The sequence below is a fragment of the Oncorhynchus clarkii genome, chromosome 25 (genome assembly GCF_045791955.1).
Source record: "Oncorhynchus clarkii lewisi isolate Uvic-CL-2024 chromosome 25, UVic_Ocla_1.0, whole genome shotgun sequence".
Taxonomy (NCBI): Eukaryota; Metazoa; Chordata; class Actinopteri; order Salmoniformes; family Salmonidae; genus Oncorhynchus; species Oncorhynchus clarkii.
The window spans coordinates 14,080,531-14,095,813 of record NC_092171.1 but is presented as its reverse complement, the minus strand read 5'-3'; the positions used below and the strand labels follow the sequence as shown (position 1 = coordinate 14,095,813).

Below are 15,283 nucleotides of genomic sequence, written 5' to 3'. Positions count from 1 at the left end.
GTTTCAATGTATGTTTCCACAAATGTCCTTTTAATTTAAAAGTAATCCAATAAGTAATCTACTTTTTCAAAAGAAGATGTAATCTGAGGCTTTTTGTAATCAGATTACATGTAATCAGTTACTCCCCATCCTTGTATACCATTTCCTTGCAGTCTTTCTCCTTCATTTCTCAAAATACAAACCATACAAGTTTTTTGTTTGGAGTTGCTTTGATTGTATGGTATAGTTAGTACCTGTGTTCTTCTGAAAGTCTAAACTAGTGCATTCGCAGCATGTAGTTATGCAAACAATACAGAAAGACCCTTGATGTTCAGTGTGGAGAGGTGAACTTAGAGATTGGCATTGAACCAAACACCCAAGGCTATACATACTGGCAGCATATGTGAACTAGTGCACCTCCCAGTATTTCCTTTGTTGATATAAGGTGAGCAAACTGAGCGTGCATACATTAAAGCTAGATTAATACAAACCTAGACACAGTATGTAAAGAAAATATCCATAAAACTGTTGAATAAAACATTGTTTATAGATTTGTTAATATACGCAACAGAAGTACATACAAAATGTGACAAAAGTATAAAGCTTTTTATCATTTACATTTTTGTTTCATTTTTTAAATACCCTTTAGTGACAACACATTTATTTGGGCAAGTAACAACCCCTACTTCTTTTCATCTGGTAACAGTTAGCGACTCTCCCTCCATTTAGGATCTACAGGAAACCTGGCCAGCCAGGAAGTCCCATCATACCTTTCAGAAACACTCACCCTCCATAGCCCCCTGATGGCAACTACAAGGAAACATTCAGCTTTAGTGTTCCAGTGAAATAAGGACACCATTGCAAAGGACCTCTCCCTGACCCAATAACAAACAAGTAAGCATATCTAGAAACAGACCCAATTCATAGAACATAGACTGGCGCAATGAGATGATCAGAATATGCCTTTACCTAACAGTGGAAGTGTCAGGGTAGACATTGTTCAAAGCCACAGAGATGAAGTCAACTTGTCTCTCAACTTCGGTCCACATAGGAAAATGGGAATTTCTGATGTCTACGTGTCCATTTTCATACTGCACCCGCATCTGCCCAGATAGAATTATTGTGCCATTGACACTGATGATCTGGCCCAACGTCTCAGTAACATAGAATATATTAGCCATGTTATAACAACTGAAGACAAGTAACATTTCATCGGTCCTCTATGAAAATGACATCGTAAGAATGACATTAAGGCCATTTCAGTGGTTTTTCTACATATTCATGTTCTCTTCACTGGATTAATCTTCCACCATGGTGTTAACGGTTCAGGTATTGGATGCTGTAAGCAAAGTCAGGTGCCATGAAAAAGTGGTTATAGTGTATTGATCCCTTGGCATTGACCCAATGGGAATGTCTCAGGTGTACATAAGGCTATAGGTTTTTGGGTGGGAGACACCATAAGAAACTCTTCAAACTGTTTATGGAATGCCCTCTGAAGTATTTTTCATTCTAAGACACATGGTTGAGCTGACTGAGCCCAAAGTCCAGACAACTATGGCAACGGACATCCTTTGGAGTTGTGTCACTGACTTCAAATAGAAACTGCAGCACCCTGAAGAGAAAGAGACAATAAGAGCATGAGGAGGAGTATGGGGAGACTTGAAAGGATGATTACTATTGACTTATGAGTGGTTATTAAACCATTAACACTAGTGACTACTGCAGTGACTATGGTCCCACTCACCTTGCTGCACTGTGGTAGTTAGTCTTTAGTCTCTTACATGTTGAGAAGAGGGATCTGCCACACCATAATGGTGGACACAGTCTCCTCCTGGCGGGACTGTTTGCTCTTCCTGTTGACCCTGCGGTGACCTAGCCCCCCCGACACCACAAGCAGAGAGCTGACGTTCACCTTCTTGACCCTCCTGCCCCTCTGGTGATTGGCTGGGTCATTGACCAGGTCATAGATGGCCCCGTCCTCAGGCCCGTGCTCCAGAGAGCCCTGTGACAGAGCCAGGGAGCCACAGGAGGAGGACAGGGAGTCATGGAGGGCCATGGAGGAGCAGCCTGCCTCCCCCAGCCACACTCCCCAGCCCTGAGTAGCAGCAGGACTGGGTGTGGAGCCTGGGGGTGGAGGTGGGGAGGCCTCCCCGTCCTGGGTGTCCCCTGGCTGGCTGGGTGGGCTGCTGCCTGGGCTGTCTGAGTTGCCTGAGGGCCGGTTGCACACGGCGGCTGCCATGGTGAGGAACTTCACTGGGCCGTGGTGGGCATGGAAAGATACCATGCCCCGTCCTACGACATCCAAATATCCAGACACACATTACTCCATACACACATACAAATGCACTAATCAACAGCTAACGTTACTGGATAATACTGGTAATAACTACATATGTTTGAAATTGCCTGCTTTTGGCAGAAGCCTCCAGAGACTAAGAATTCTGTAGACCGGAGGCACACGGAAATTGGCTTTGAGTCATTATATCAATTAAGAGACAGTATCATTGTGAGAAAGGCTACACTAAACTAACCAGGCAGGGTTGGGACCTGAACGAAAATGACTGAGGCCCATTAATCCATGTTGTGCTCCATTTACAATGACATACTATTGGCTATCAAAGTCCTTAAAGCACCCCTTCCCAAATCTCCTATTTAACCCCAAAACTATGACACCAAATGGATGGATTGCCATAGAAATCATCATTGGGATGTTTTGATAATCTGGAATAATCTTCAGATGAAGATGCACCCACCTGTGACCTTAGGGATGCCCTGTAGTCTAGGGACAGAGAGGGCCACTGTCACCCCCAGGTTGGTCCCCACCAGCAGCAGACCATGACATACCAGCAGACTGCTCACAGAGACCCTCTGGTTTCCTATGGCCAGAAAATACACATCTTCATAACCTGAATCTGCAGAATATTAATTACATTCTGGAAGAAGTTGTAGATAGAAGTAATCCAGTGGGCTGTAGTATTGCACAAAATGTTCTGACCACATGGTTTTGTCAAATTATGAGAGGAAAAAAAAGTTGATATTTAAATAGGTAATAGTTGACCTTCAAGAACGATTTCTGGAGTCAAGCCGTTTGACCTCACACCATAACACAGTAGGAGATTCAGAAGTAGAATCATGTCTCAGAAATGAAAAAGAACACTCGATTGGCCACTTCCTGTGAGCTGTGGTAGAGTACAGTTGAAAAGAGGGAGGTATTTCTGCTCTGTGTGTGGGGAGGTTACTAGGGCAATACCGCTTAACAGCCAATGGTCTCCCAGGCAACCAAAAGAGAAGCAGAAATAAAAAATGAAAACAATTAAACTCCTCACTATTCGATTATAGTCCGCTTTGAGTCACACAAACAAAACAAAAAAGTATAAGAGAATGAGTGAACCGTAATGTGGTTCTATTCAGAAAGCCTGGAGCACGCTGGGACAGAAAGGACTACGTGTGTCCTGTCCTCCCCCTCAGTCACAAATCAATTCAGTATGAAATGTCACTTTGTACTGTAAACACAGTAATTGTTAAGCTAAATGCACCTTCAGAAGACGGTGATAAATTGTGTCTTCTGACGAACAATGTTTAGTGACTTGTTATGTGGAACTTGGCACTCATTTACATATTAACTTTACCATGGGAACAAGCTCGTCACTCTACAAAGAGTGAACAGACAAATGTGCAAAAGCATTTTGACAACACACTCAATACGGACAGCTATAACTCTGTTTAAGAGAGCCTGTCAAGGCTCCAGTTGTGAGTGGCACTACCCCATTATACATTGCAGCTCGAGTCACCTCCCTCCCATAAACACCCCCCCTCCCCCAGGGCCTTGGCCAAATCATCCGCTGATCCATCTGCCTGACACCCAGAGTTCACCCCTCTGAAGAACATCAGTCCTGAGTCTACAGTACCAGCCGGTCAGTCAGTCAGTCAGTCACTAAACTACGCACCCAGCACAGAAAAACCCATCTCTGCACATGTGCTTACAATGAGGGTCCACAGTTACCACACACACACACACACACACACACACACACACACACAGGGGTGCATTTCTTGACTTCCTCCTTTCATAATATTTGAAGTTCCCCACCCATAGACCAAACCAAAATAAACCGGGACCAGCATCAACACAGCCCGGGCCTGTCCCTGATCCCACACCAGACGTCTACTTTGATCTGCACTTATCCCCCACAACTAGCACGCTGGATTACAGTAGGGGGTGCAGATATAAAACATTAGGCCTATAGTCCACACTGATATTCCACTAGCAAGGCAGGGGGTGCAGATAGAAAACATTAAGCCCATAGTACAGTCGTGGCCAAAAGTTGAGAATGACACAAATATTAGTTTCCAAAGTTTGCTGCTTCAGTGTCTTTAGATATTTTTGTCAGATGTTACTATGGAATACTGAAGTATAATTACAAGCATTTCATAAGTGAAAAATGCTTTTTATTGACAATTACATGAAGTTGACACTGAGTCAATATTTGCAGTGTTGACCCTTCTTTTTCAAGACCTCTGCAATCCGCCCTGGCTTGCTGTCAATTAACTTCTGGGCCACATCCTGACTGATGGCAGCCCATTCTTGCATAATCAATGCTTGGAGTTTGTCAGCATTTGTGGGTTTTTGTTTGTCCACCCACCTCTTGAGGATTGACCACAAGTTCTCAATGGGAATAAGGTCTGGGGAGTTTCCTGGTCATGGATCAACAATATCGATGTTTTGTTCCCTGAGCAACTTAAGTTATCATTTTTGCCTTATGGCAAGGTGCTCCATCATGCTGGAAAATGCATTGTTCGTCACCAAACTGTTCCTGGATGGTTGGGAGAAGTTGCTCTTAGAGGATGTGTTGGTACCATTCTTTATTCATGGCTGTGTTCTTAGGCAAAATTGTGAGTGAGCCCACTCCTTTGGCTGAGAAGCACACACACACACACACACGGTAAACATGAATGGCCTCAGAATGCTTTACTGTTGGCATGACACAGGACTGATGGTAGTGCTCACCTTGTCTTCTCCAGACAAGCTTTTTTCCAGATGCCCCAAACAATAGGAAAGGGGAGTCAGAGAAAATTACTTTACCCCAGTCCTCAGCAGTCCAATCCCTATACCTTTTGCAGAATATCAGTCTGTCCCTGATGTTTTTTCCTGGAGAGAAGTGGCTTCTTTGCTGCCCTTCTTGACACCAGGCCATCCTCCAAAAGTCTTCGCCTCACTGTGCATGCAGATGCACTCACCCCTACCTGCTGCCATTCCTGAGCAAGCTCTGTACTGGTGGTGCCCCTGCAGCCGAATCAACTTTAGGAGACGGTCCTGGCGCTTGCTGGACTTTCTTCGGCGCTCTGAAGCCTTCTTCACAACAATTGAACCACTCTCCTTGAAGTTCTTGATGATCCGATAAATGGATGATTTCGGTGCAATCTTACTGGCAGCAATATCCTTGCCTGTGAAGCCATTTTTGTGCAAAGCAATGATGATGGCATGTGTTTCCTTGCAGGTAACCATGGTTGACAGAGGAAGAACAATGATTCCAAGCACTAGCCTCCTTTTGAAGCTTCCAGTCTGTTATTCAAACTCAATCAGCATGACAGCGTGATCTCCAGCCTTGTCGTCATCAACACTCACACCTGTGTTAATGAGAGAATCACTGACATTATGTCAGCTGGTCCTTTTGTGGCAGGGCTGAAATGCACTGAAATGTTTTTTGGGGGATTCAGTTCATTTGCATGGCAGAGGGACTTTGCAATTAATTGCAATTCATCTGATCACTCTTCATAACATTCTGGAGTATATGCAAATTGCCATCATACAAACTGAGGCAGCAGACTGAAAATTAATATTTGTGTCATTCTCAAAACTTTTGGCCACGACTGTACAGTACACTAGCAGGGGGGTAGGGGGTAAGGCTGTGGCGGTCATGACATTTTGCCAGCCGGTGTTTGTCAAGCAAATAACTGTCGGCCTCCTGGTAATTGACCGGTATTTTACATAAACACATTTGCATCTGCTGGCTTCCACACATAGCCCACAATCCACTGATGTTGACCTTTGGAACATCTTTTAAAAACTCAAATAAATCCATGTAATATAGCCTACACCATCACAATAAATCCATTATATATTTTAGACAGGTCTAAAGAAACATGATATGAAGAAAATGTTGTCTATTTCAGAATAACAGAATAGCATACTCTGAGTTGTCCTTATGTTAGGCCGTGCTCTGGCAATGCCATGTGGGCTACACTAGTTCATTTAGCAGACAAGATTTGCATTATTGTATATTATGTTATAGTGTGAAGAATACAATTGAACATAGCTAAATAAAATAGAAAGGATCTTTTCTACAAACGATTTCTGGAGGGAGAGCGCACATGCAGCTTTTCTGTGTTGAGCGGTTAACCAGGAAACAGGCACTCCTATATGCTTCATTTAGAGTTATTTATATAACTTTAGTTGTTCTACAAAACATTGGGCTATATATGTTTGATGTTTAATATACACTAAGGCTAAATGATGCAACTAATGATAATTTCATAAATGTTGCATGAAAGGCATGCGCTCTGCTTTGTTTCTTGCGCAGGCTGTACACACTTCATCAGTCTCTCATTCAGAATTAGACAAACACTTGATAATTCCTTGAATTTCCCGGCGGCATCCCCCTAGTGTGACCATAATGCCCCCTAAAAACATCCATGCATCCTTTTGTGGCCAGTGTGTCCCTGGGCTGAATATATTCATTATAATTCCCTTTTCCCCGCTGCATGTTCCGAAGCGCCTCTCACTCACATGGCTCTCTCAAAATATCTCAATTCTTATTAGCCAATGCCCGTCATGTGATGGGGTTCTTCTCACAGGCATCCATCTCAGCTAAGAAGTAGGCTACAAATGAAGACAGACATCAGGGACGCAACTGTGCGCATCCTTCATATTTTAACTGTCCACATGTACTTTTCGTCAGCCAACAAGATGATTAGGCTTAACGAACAGCAAAAGCACTAGCTTTATGATTATGGCAATCTACTATACCCCATAGCACAAAAGTTGACCTATTCTATTGATAAATAAATATTCCAAACATAGTCTGGGACAATTGTCAGATGCGATAGATCTCAAATTAATTGGACCACTTGCATCAAAGAACCTTTTAAAAGCAATGAGGCTGACGCAACAGATAAGAACTTTTAGCTAAAACGTTGATAAATGAATAGGCTATTTCTTCACATTATAAGCACAGCCAAGTGCACATGGCAGTAAGTTCCAAAATGCAATCAATTAGCGGGAAAACACCTCAAATGCTATTTTGCATGTAATGCTTTATTATAGAAGGTGCATTTTTAGGGTGAATATTATCTTCCCCAAACTTAAAACTCACACACCGCCTATGTATGCCAGTTAGGCTCAACATTAGTTGTAAAGCGTATTAATGTGCTTAATTTTGAAAGGTAATTTGGCCACTTTAGTTGTGATACAAACCTCATCGAATCATATAGGCCTATGGGGGACGCAACTAATATTGTCTTTACATATACTAAATAATATGGGGGGAATTAGTTTTGATTTAGAATGGACCATTATCATGCACCTGTCTCGGAACAGGGGCAGCGGGAAAAAATACACGTCATCTAATGCACTTAAATAGAGAATGGAGGACACTTTCACCCATGGTTTATTTTCATGCCAGCCAGATAGGCTATACTCCTGTTGTGAAGCAAAGCAATGTGCTTAATATTAAGAAAGTTGATGAATAAATATAGTAGACCTAGCCTATAGAAAGCTGATGAGATCCTCCTATTTTTAAAAGGCCAGTAGAAATGTTGCACAACATGAGCTCATGGGCTCTCGTGACGTGTTGGATTTGATTGGAGTACATTTGCATTGATGGCTAAGTGATTAGAGAGACAATGAGAGTGCTGAGGCAGTTAGCAAGTTCGGTAGGCTACTGATGACCATCAGCATCAGAGCTTGGAAAAGCCTAATTACTTGTGACTTCCGGTGTGGCGATAATATGGTCACCATAACAGCCCTAGTTGGGGGTGGGTTAGATATTAAACACTGATCCCATCTCATTAGAGAAATGGTTCATATCAGGCCAAAATCTGGGACCAGCGACAGAGAGGCTACAACCCTACAATCTCTTCCTGTGTCCAGGCCGCTGGGTGACCATGCTGAGAGGTGAAAGACAGTCCCAGAGCTAGTGCGGTAATGAAGATTCTGGAGGTGTTGTTTCCTGGCCTCAACATGTTTGTCCCCATTAATGTCCGCATGGCTGTGTATTTGGATCAGGCCTGAACAAAGCCAGTGATACAGAACCTCCTCTCCTGCACTCACGACAGACTTGTCTTCTAGGGAACATCAAATACACAATGAAGAAACAAGCCATATATCGAGCTGGGTTTCTGGGAGATTTTCCCAAATAGAAATTGACCAAACCAAAAACACTGTAAAGGGTTAAGGAAGGGCAGAGGAGGTATTGTAAAAGAATCACCAAAGCATGGGCGTTTGAGCAATCATTGTGAAATTCAAATGAAAACAGCTATAACCTAATTACACTCAGAGACCACAGTTCTCTGAAATACCGGTTCTCTGGAATTCCTCAGTGCAATCAAAGGATTTGAGGGATCGTTCCAACATGAGCGAGCATGAGAAGGACAACCCCACCTGGAGCACGGAGGACATTTAACACTCCATTCTACGCCAGCAACCGTGAAATCCTTCCAGATATTTGGTGACGTCACCCTCGCAACTAAAAACCCCTGTCTGAACCTGTGTTTCCTAAAACAAGCCAAACTGCAGGTCTGCAACTTCTCTAAACTGCTGAGAAACCTAGTTCACATAACACACATTGTCTTAGCGCTCTCTGCTAGACTTCTGAAACCCTGTAAAAACACAAATAGTGTGTAGTTAGTCTGTCTTGGTTCCGGTTGTTTGTTCACACAGTATGTATGGGTGCATCTGGAGTTCCATCCAGAGTCTGAAATAAAACACTCCAGTTCTAAATCAACAAGCATTCATCACCCTTCACTCTCAACAGGTATTGATCGTCCGGTCCCCTACCACGCCCACCATGGCCCAGTGAAGTTCCAGCTTGAATGACACTACGGTTTGAGTCAGCAGGCTCTGCAGATCCAATACGTTCTCAAGCCTAGTCAATCAATCTAGCAGCAGCTGCCAACAACTGAAGAATAAGTACCTGGGTGGAACATTGTGGAAAAGCCCAGAACAGGAGAGAAATCCAGGCTTATAGGGGCATACAATACAACTCCCTCCACAGAGAGAAATCTGAACTTGCCCTGACAAATCACATTCAGATGTTTAGCCAGTGCAGGCCGCCAGTTCAAACCATGGTTGAAGAGAACTGGCAAAGTGGTACAGTGGGGGTTGGTTCAGTTGGCTGTTCCACTTTAAGGAAGAAAAACAAACAGAGTCCCATGACAGAGAGATACTGTAGATAGGGCATTAACACAGTGCTGTTATCAGAGGAAGTCAGCTCTTTGGTGATACACACAGACCGTAAGAGACCCTGCTTGGCCTAGAGGAGGAAGTATTTCAAGTCGCTGGTCTGAGGTCTCTCCTTCAAGAGAAACTCTGTGGTTGATGTCTCTTATTAGTTAATGGGACCAAGGAGTCTTAAATTATTCCAGACTGGCTTTATCATTCACATCTGTGTTGAAAACCCTTGCTCAACCTCAAGATTGGTGTTGGGCTGAGTTTCCCAGAAGGGTAGGTGTAGGGTAGGGTTAGTTACTGACTGGATGTTGAACGCATGCTGTACTGAATGAAAGTGTACTCTTGCTTTTCCACAAACTACCACAAAGTGATCCCTAAGAGACCCTTAGGTTTATGCAAGCCTTGATTCGATTGCATAATCAAATACTGGAGCACTATATGCAAGTAAACCATGCACGATGGGACATATGCCAAGATTTAACACAAGGTTTGCTGTGCTTGAAGCCATGATATTGTCCCTTACTCTAATGCAATATATTACATTCAACTGCTTAAATTGGTTATCAAATATTATCTAACTCCCATATGGTGCACTTCTTTGTGTCTAATCTCTCTTTGAAAGTAAATATATTTAATAGGGTACACAAAACCTTATGGTAATAATGGATGAGGCCAGTAAAATACTCAACTAAGTATACACAGTCTAGGGCTTATAAACAGTGGGCAGAACTCAGCTAACGATAGCACTGTTTATTATGCTTTTCAAAGAAGACCGATATGTTACTGTAGGTTAGTCATTACTGGTGACACACACACACACACACACACACACACACACACACACACACACACACACACACACACACACACACACACACACACACACACACACACACACACAGACTGATCCAGAGACACAGCAGCTGTCACTATATAAAACACTCCACAGCTGAGTCAAATAGAGTTAAGAGTTAAAATAATGGAATTCAAACTTGAGCTCAAAAACAGTCGACTGGACGGCATCTTCAAAATACTTTACAACTTCAGAGGTGAGGAACTGAGGACAATAAACAGGAACCTCAAAACGCGGAGCAACCCTTATAATACGGCTGACGTTACTACAGTACAGCTGATGACAGAGAACCAGCAGCTGAAACTGACAATATACAGGATCAAACCCCAAAAACTCAAATCAAACCAACCGAGTTGTTGTAGCAATATTAAAGAGCAGCCACAGATAGGAGAGAAAGATTACGACTAGTCCTCTAGACTGATATAGGACACAGAGCTCTGACAACAGATTACTATTCACAACACAGCTGGCTCTGATGGAGATCCTCACTCTGGTCTGCTGCTTGTCTTTCTGACTGCCATCTGGCCGTCACTAAGATGTTTGAGGCGAGCTTCACCAGCATAAAGGACAAATCAAACTTGTCATACTGAAACAACAAACAACGTATGATTTCGCCAAGTTACAGGACTCGGTACCAATAAGTGTGTTACTATGGTAACAGCAACTGATGTAGCAACAGAGAAGGTAACTACATACACTATATATTCAGTGGAGGTTGAAATTATCGACACCCCTGATAAAGATGAGCAATAATGACTGTATAAAATAAATAATTAAAAAGACAGCTATATTAATGCTCTAAAAAAAAAGTAAATTGTATTATTTTATACTAATACAATTGATCAGGAGAGAGAGATTGTTTAAAAGTAATACAATTTTTTTCTTCTCAAAAAAAGGTAGGGGTCAAAATGATTGACACCCCTTAAGATTCTAATAAAGAGTAAAACGTTTTGTATTTGGTCCCATATTCCTAGCACACAAGGACTACATCACGCTTGTGACTGTACAAACGTGTTGGATGCATTTGCAATTCATTTTGGTTGTGTTTCAGATCATTTTGTGCCCTATAGAAATAAATGGTAAATAATGTAGTGTCATTTTGGAGTCACTTTTATTGTAAATTAGAGTAAAATATGTTCCTAAACACATCTACATTAATGTGGATGCTACCATGATTAAGGATAATCCTGAATAAATCATGAATAATGATGAGTGAGAAAAGTCGCAGAGGGTCAAACAAAGATCATAATTTGACCCTGACATTTGAGAAAAAAACTATTACTTGTTAAACAAAACCTCTTTCTCTGAGCAATTTTGTATTAGTATAAAACATACAATTTACACCCCCAAATCTAGCATAAAATATAGCTTGTATTTGAAATGTCTTATATTCTACAGTTATTATTGAAAGAAGAGGGTGCAGAACCAATGCATATCGAGGTGCAACTAATGAAGGCCATTGTGGCCTGAAACATCTTTCTTTGAACTTTGAACTTAAATAAAACACATTGTTAATGGTGAGCGAGTGATACACTTTTCCTTTGCAGTTATTATTGCTCATTTTTATCAAGGGTGTCAATCACTTTGGTCCCCACTGTACATACATCATAGTGCTTGTATGGGATTATGACACACAATGTAATATTAATTCCGACTGTACATAAGAGTACATACTGTTATTATAGTATGTTGACTGTAGACTGTTCCCCCCCCCCCCCCGAAGCTTGAGCTAAATCCAATTCTGGATCCAAAGGGTATTAACCAAACTCAGACCCAGCGCTGGGGAAATAACACAGATTACTGTGTACTGGGAACCTTTATCCAACCCAAAGCGGCTTTCCGACTGGTCTGTACTCGCCATTCATGACTAAACAGTCTTGCAAAATGTTCCACGAACTGAGCTAACTTGATCTATGACTATCCTACCCCTCTCTGTGTGACCGGATACAAAGACAACTCTACCTACTGATAAGCATGTAGTCTGGCCTACATCTGAAACAGCTTTGAATTAGTTGTAAACTTACACATTTTAAAGACCCACTGCAGTCAAAATGATGTTTTCCTGTGTTTTATATCATATTGTACAACAGTTGATGAAACTAACATTGTAAAAGTGTTACTTCCTGGTAGTTGCTGGTTGAAAATACAATCTACACAGGACCTTCTAATCAGCAGGTTTGCAAGGACGGGAGTTTTGGCTTTCCATGGTGACATCACCATGCAGTAAATTGGTTAATAGACCAATAACTAAGAGAGTTCCAAAACACTCTGCCAATAACAGCTAGTTTTCAATTTTCCCCTCCCCACCCACTCCCAGACAGTCCTCTTCTCAAGCAAAATTTTTGCAAGATTGGGGCTTGAAACCTGTATGCTACCCTCACCCACACCCCAAACAAAACCTAGAAGAGAATGGGATAATGTTGAGTTAAGGAATGTTTGATGGTTCAATAAAGGACCAGAATGAGAGGTTCTCAGGTTTTTTGTCTACCCCAGGACTCTTTGAAGTGGACCGAAACAACCAACCTGTCACAACACAACCACAGAGGACACACCTGACTGTGATGTCATCTAATTACAGACAGGCACTGTGTGAGGCAGCCCTTTGAAACTGCGTTTATCATGACAAAGACCCGCACCATCGGATAAAAGTGGAGGGTATATTTGGGGAAAAACCCACCAAGTACACGACGACCTGACGACTGACTGTCAAAAGCGATCCACTTCTACTTTGAGAGGACTACTCTGCTCTGTTCTTGCTGAGAAATAAACAGTTAATTCCCAGGATCCAGTCACTGAGTGACTAGGTTTAGAGGACGCACAGAGAGAACAAAGACATGGGTGTTGGTGGTTTGTGCAAACACAGTTGATAAGACCACAGCATTACCCATAAATCACAGTACTGCAGGCTGAGGATATGGCACGGCAATGTAACTGTATACTGACATCCTAAAGGTAAGGTTCACCTTTGAGTGTGTGGTTAAGCTGTGGAGAGTGGCTTTGCTATTTGGAAAGTATGTTCTACTGCACAGGAGGTTGGTGGCATCTTAATTGGGAAGGACGGGCTCATAGTAATGGCTGGAACGCAATGAACGGAATGGAATTGAACTCAAATACATGGTTTCTATGTGTTTGATACCATTCCATTCACGCAATTCCAGCGATTATTATAAGCTGTCCTCCACTCAGCAGCCTCCTGTGTTCTACTGTACTAGAGAAAAGGAGTTTGCAGGACCTATACTATACTAGAGAGTCTTGTATCAGCAGCAAAGATGTTCATACCATGTGTTGAATACCATGCCAGAAAGTGCTGCTGTGGCATACAAGTGACAATTGTGACAACGATATCATTACCAGCCAGTATGTTGTGTACAGGCGTAGCGACGTTGATGTCCTGTAGAGGCTCCAGGGTCTCCGTGTGGAACAGTCTGAGGGTGGACCCAGAGCTGAAGGCTATCCAGATACCCACCCCAGCCACCACCATGTGGGATACAACCATGCCTTCCTCCTGGTGGGCCTCCAACTGCCTCTGACAGGGAGAGAGGAAAAAAGGATATTATACTGCACAGCCCAATGGCTCAGTTCTTCAAATGCGTTGTCTGTTTTTAGAGTAGTGGGAGAAAACCCTACTAACTTAGCCACCAATCAGGAAGAATCATGTCTCTTGAACAATCTCACACAGGAAATGCCTTTTACATGGTTGTATTTAGCATGCCAGTATATTTACACATCACCGAGTCACTGAGGAGTAGTCTTCATGTATAATACAGCTGTCCAAGTGATTTCAGAGGGTGGAGACAGACAGATCATCTGCACTGTACTGTCTAAGCTGTGACAACACACTGACAGTAAGCCTGATGCTGAGCCTTGTCCACATCCTAGTAATGGTACACAGTGGAGATAATATTACTGTTACTGACTGTTATGGCTAGGGATTATTTTGAGAAACCATACATAAATAATACAAGATCGACTACGTTACTCCAATTGACATTAAAGTAAACATTAGAGAGGTAGTAATTGTGTTTTGATTTGCATGATTGTTGTAGGTAGTGCTGAGCACAATAGCGACATCAGCTTTACTCGAAATATGAGCTATGAGAAAAGTCCTGTCTGCTTCTCATAGATCCACATATAAACTTGCCTTCATTTTATTTCCCTAATTACAAAGCCAAATATGACTGAGGGCATTTCAGCTTACCCAATATGGACTACTCTGTGCCTCAGTTCTACTGCTATCAGTCAGAAAGAATATCAATTGTGTATTTAGTTGTTTTTAAGTAATTTCCCTGCGATTTTCTCAGCCTAGTACCTGGGAGGCATTACTGTACGGCCATGGAATCTCCCTCATCCCTTTTAACGAAGGGAAACTCTACTTGGCCAAGGACAGTCTCACAGGCCTCGCAGCAGGGTTCCAGTATTAACAACAAGATCAGGTATTGTGTCACTGAACCTACATACATTTGAACCTCCCAGATGACCCTTCTATCCTCCTCCTCTCCCTTTCCCCCTCCGTTTGTCTCTCCGTCCACATTTCTCTTCCAGTCTCTCTCCTTCCTCTTCACCCCAGTCTCTCCCACTCGTTCCTTTTTGCCTGCCGCTCTACCTCCACCCCCCTTTCCCCATGTAGGTGCCAGGGTGTAAGCCTTCGGGGAGAAAGGCAGGTGGTCCTGTAATGAGCCTAATTACACTAACTGGATTATGAGTCACTGTGTGTCAGAGGAGGGGAGGGATGTTGTTATTCCAGGACGGACAGCAGGTGCTTGTGAACCGGACTGTGACTCCAGGACGGACAGAGAACAACACAAAACGCTCCGGGCCTGGAGAGAGGGAGCGAGAGACCCCTCCCAGGTTCCTCTATACCGCTCTAACGCAATTAAGCCAGAGCCAAGCGCAGATGATATCACAGAGATTGGGCCAGAATTAGTAACCTAGAAATACATAACTAGAACTGACATGCCCTCCGGCTACGTTCTACATTCTAATGTCTACGGCTCTAATCCAAC

The 15,283-nt window shown here is 42.7% G+C and overlaps 1 protein-coding gene across 2 annotated transcripts in view; it reads right to left on the bottom strand.

The window, feature by feature from the left end:
• Positions 1-507: 507 nt before the first annotated feature.
• The window catches only part of LOC139383419 (rho guanine nucleotide exchange factor 10-like), a 93,685-nt gene continuing 78,909 nt past the window's right edge, over positions 508-15,283 (bottom strand). For both annotated transcript variants that reach the window (XM_071127960.1, XM_071127958.1), the window contains exons 25-28: positions 13,632-13,806; positions 2,733-2,855; positions 1,724-2,271; positions 508-1,591 (exon numbers count right to left, since the gene is read on the bottom strand). In XM_071127960.1, coding sequence (XP_070984061.1) covers positions 1,757-2,271; positions 2,733-2,855; positions 13,632-13,806 — 813 coding nt within the window. In that variant the 3' untranslated portion in view covers positions 508-1,591; positions 1,724-1,756. The remainder of the gene's footprint in view (positions 1,592-1,723; positions 2,272-2,732; positions 2,856-13,631; positions 13,807-15,283) is intronic.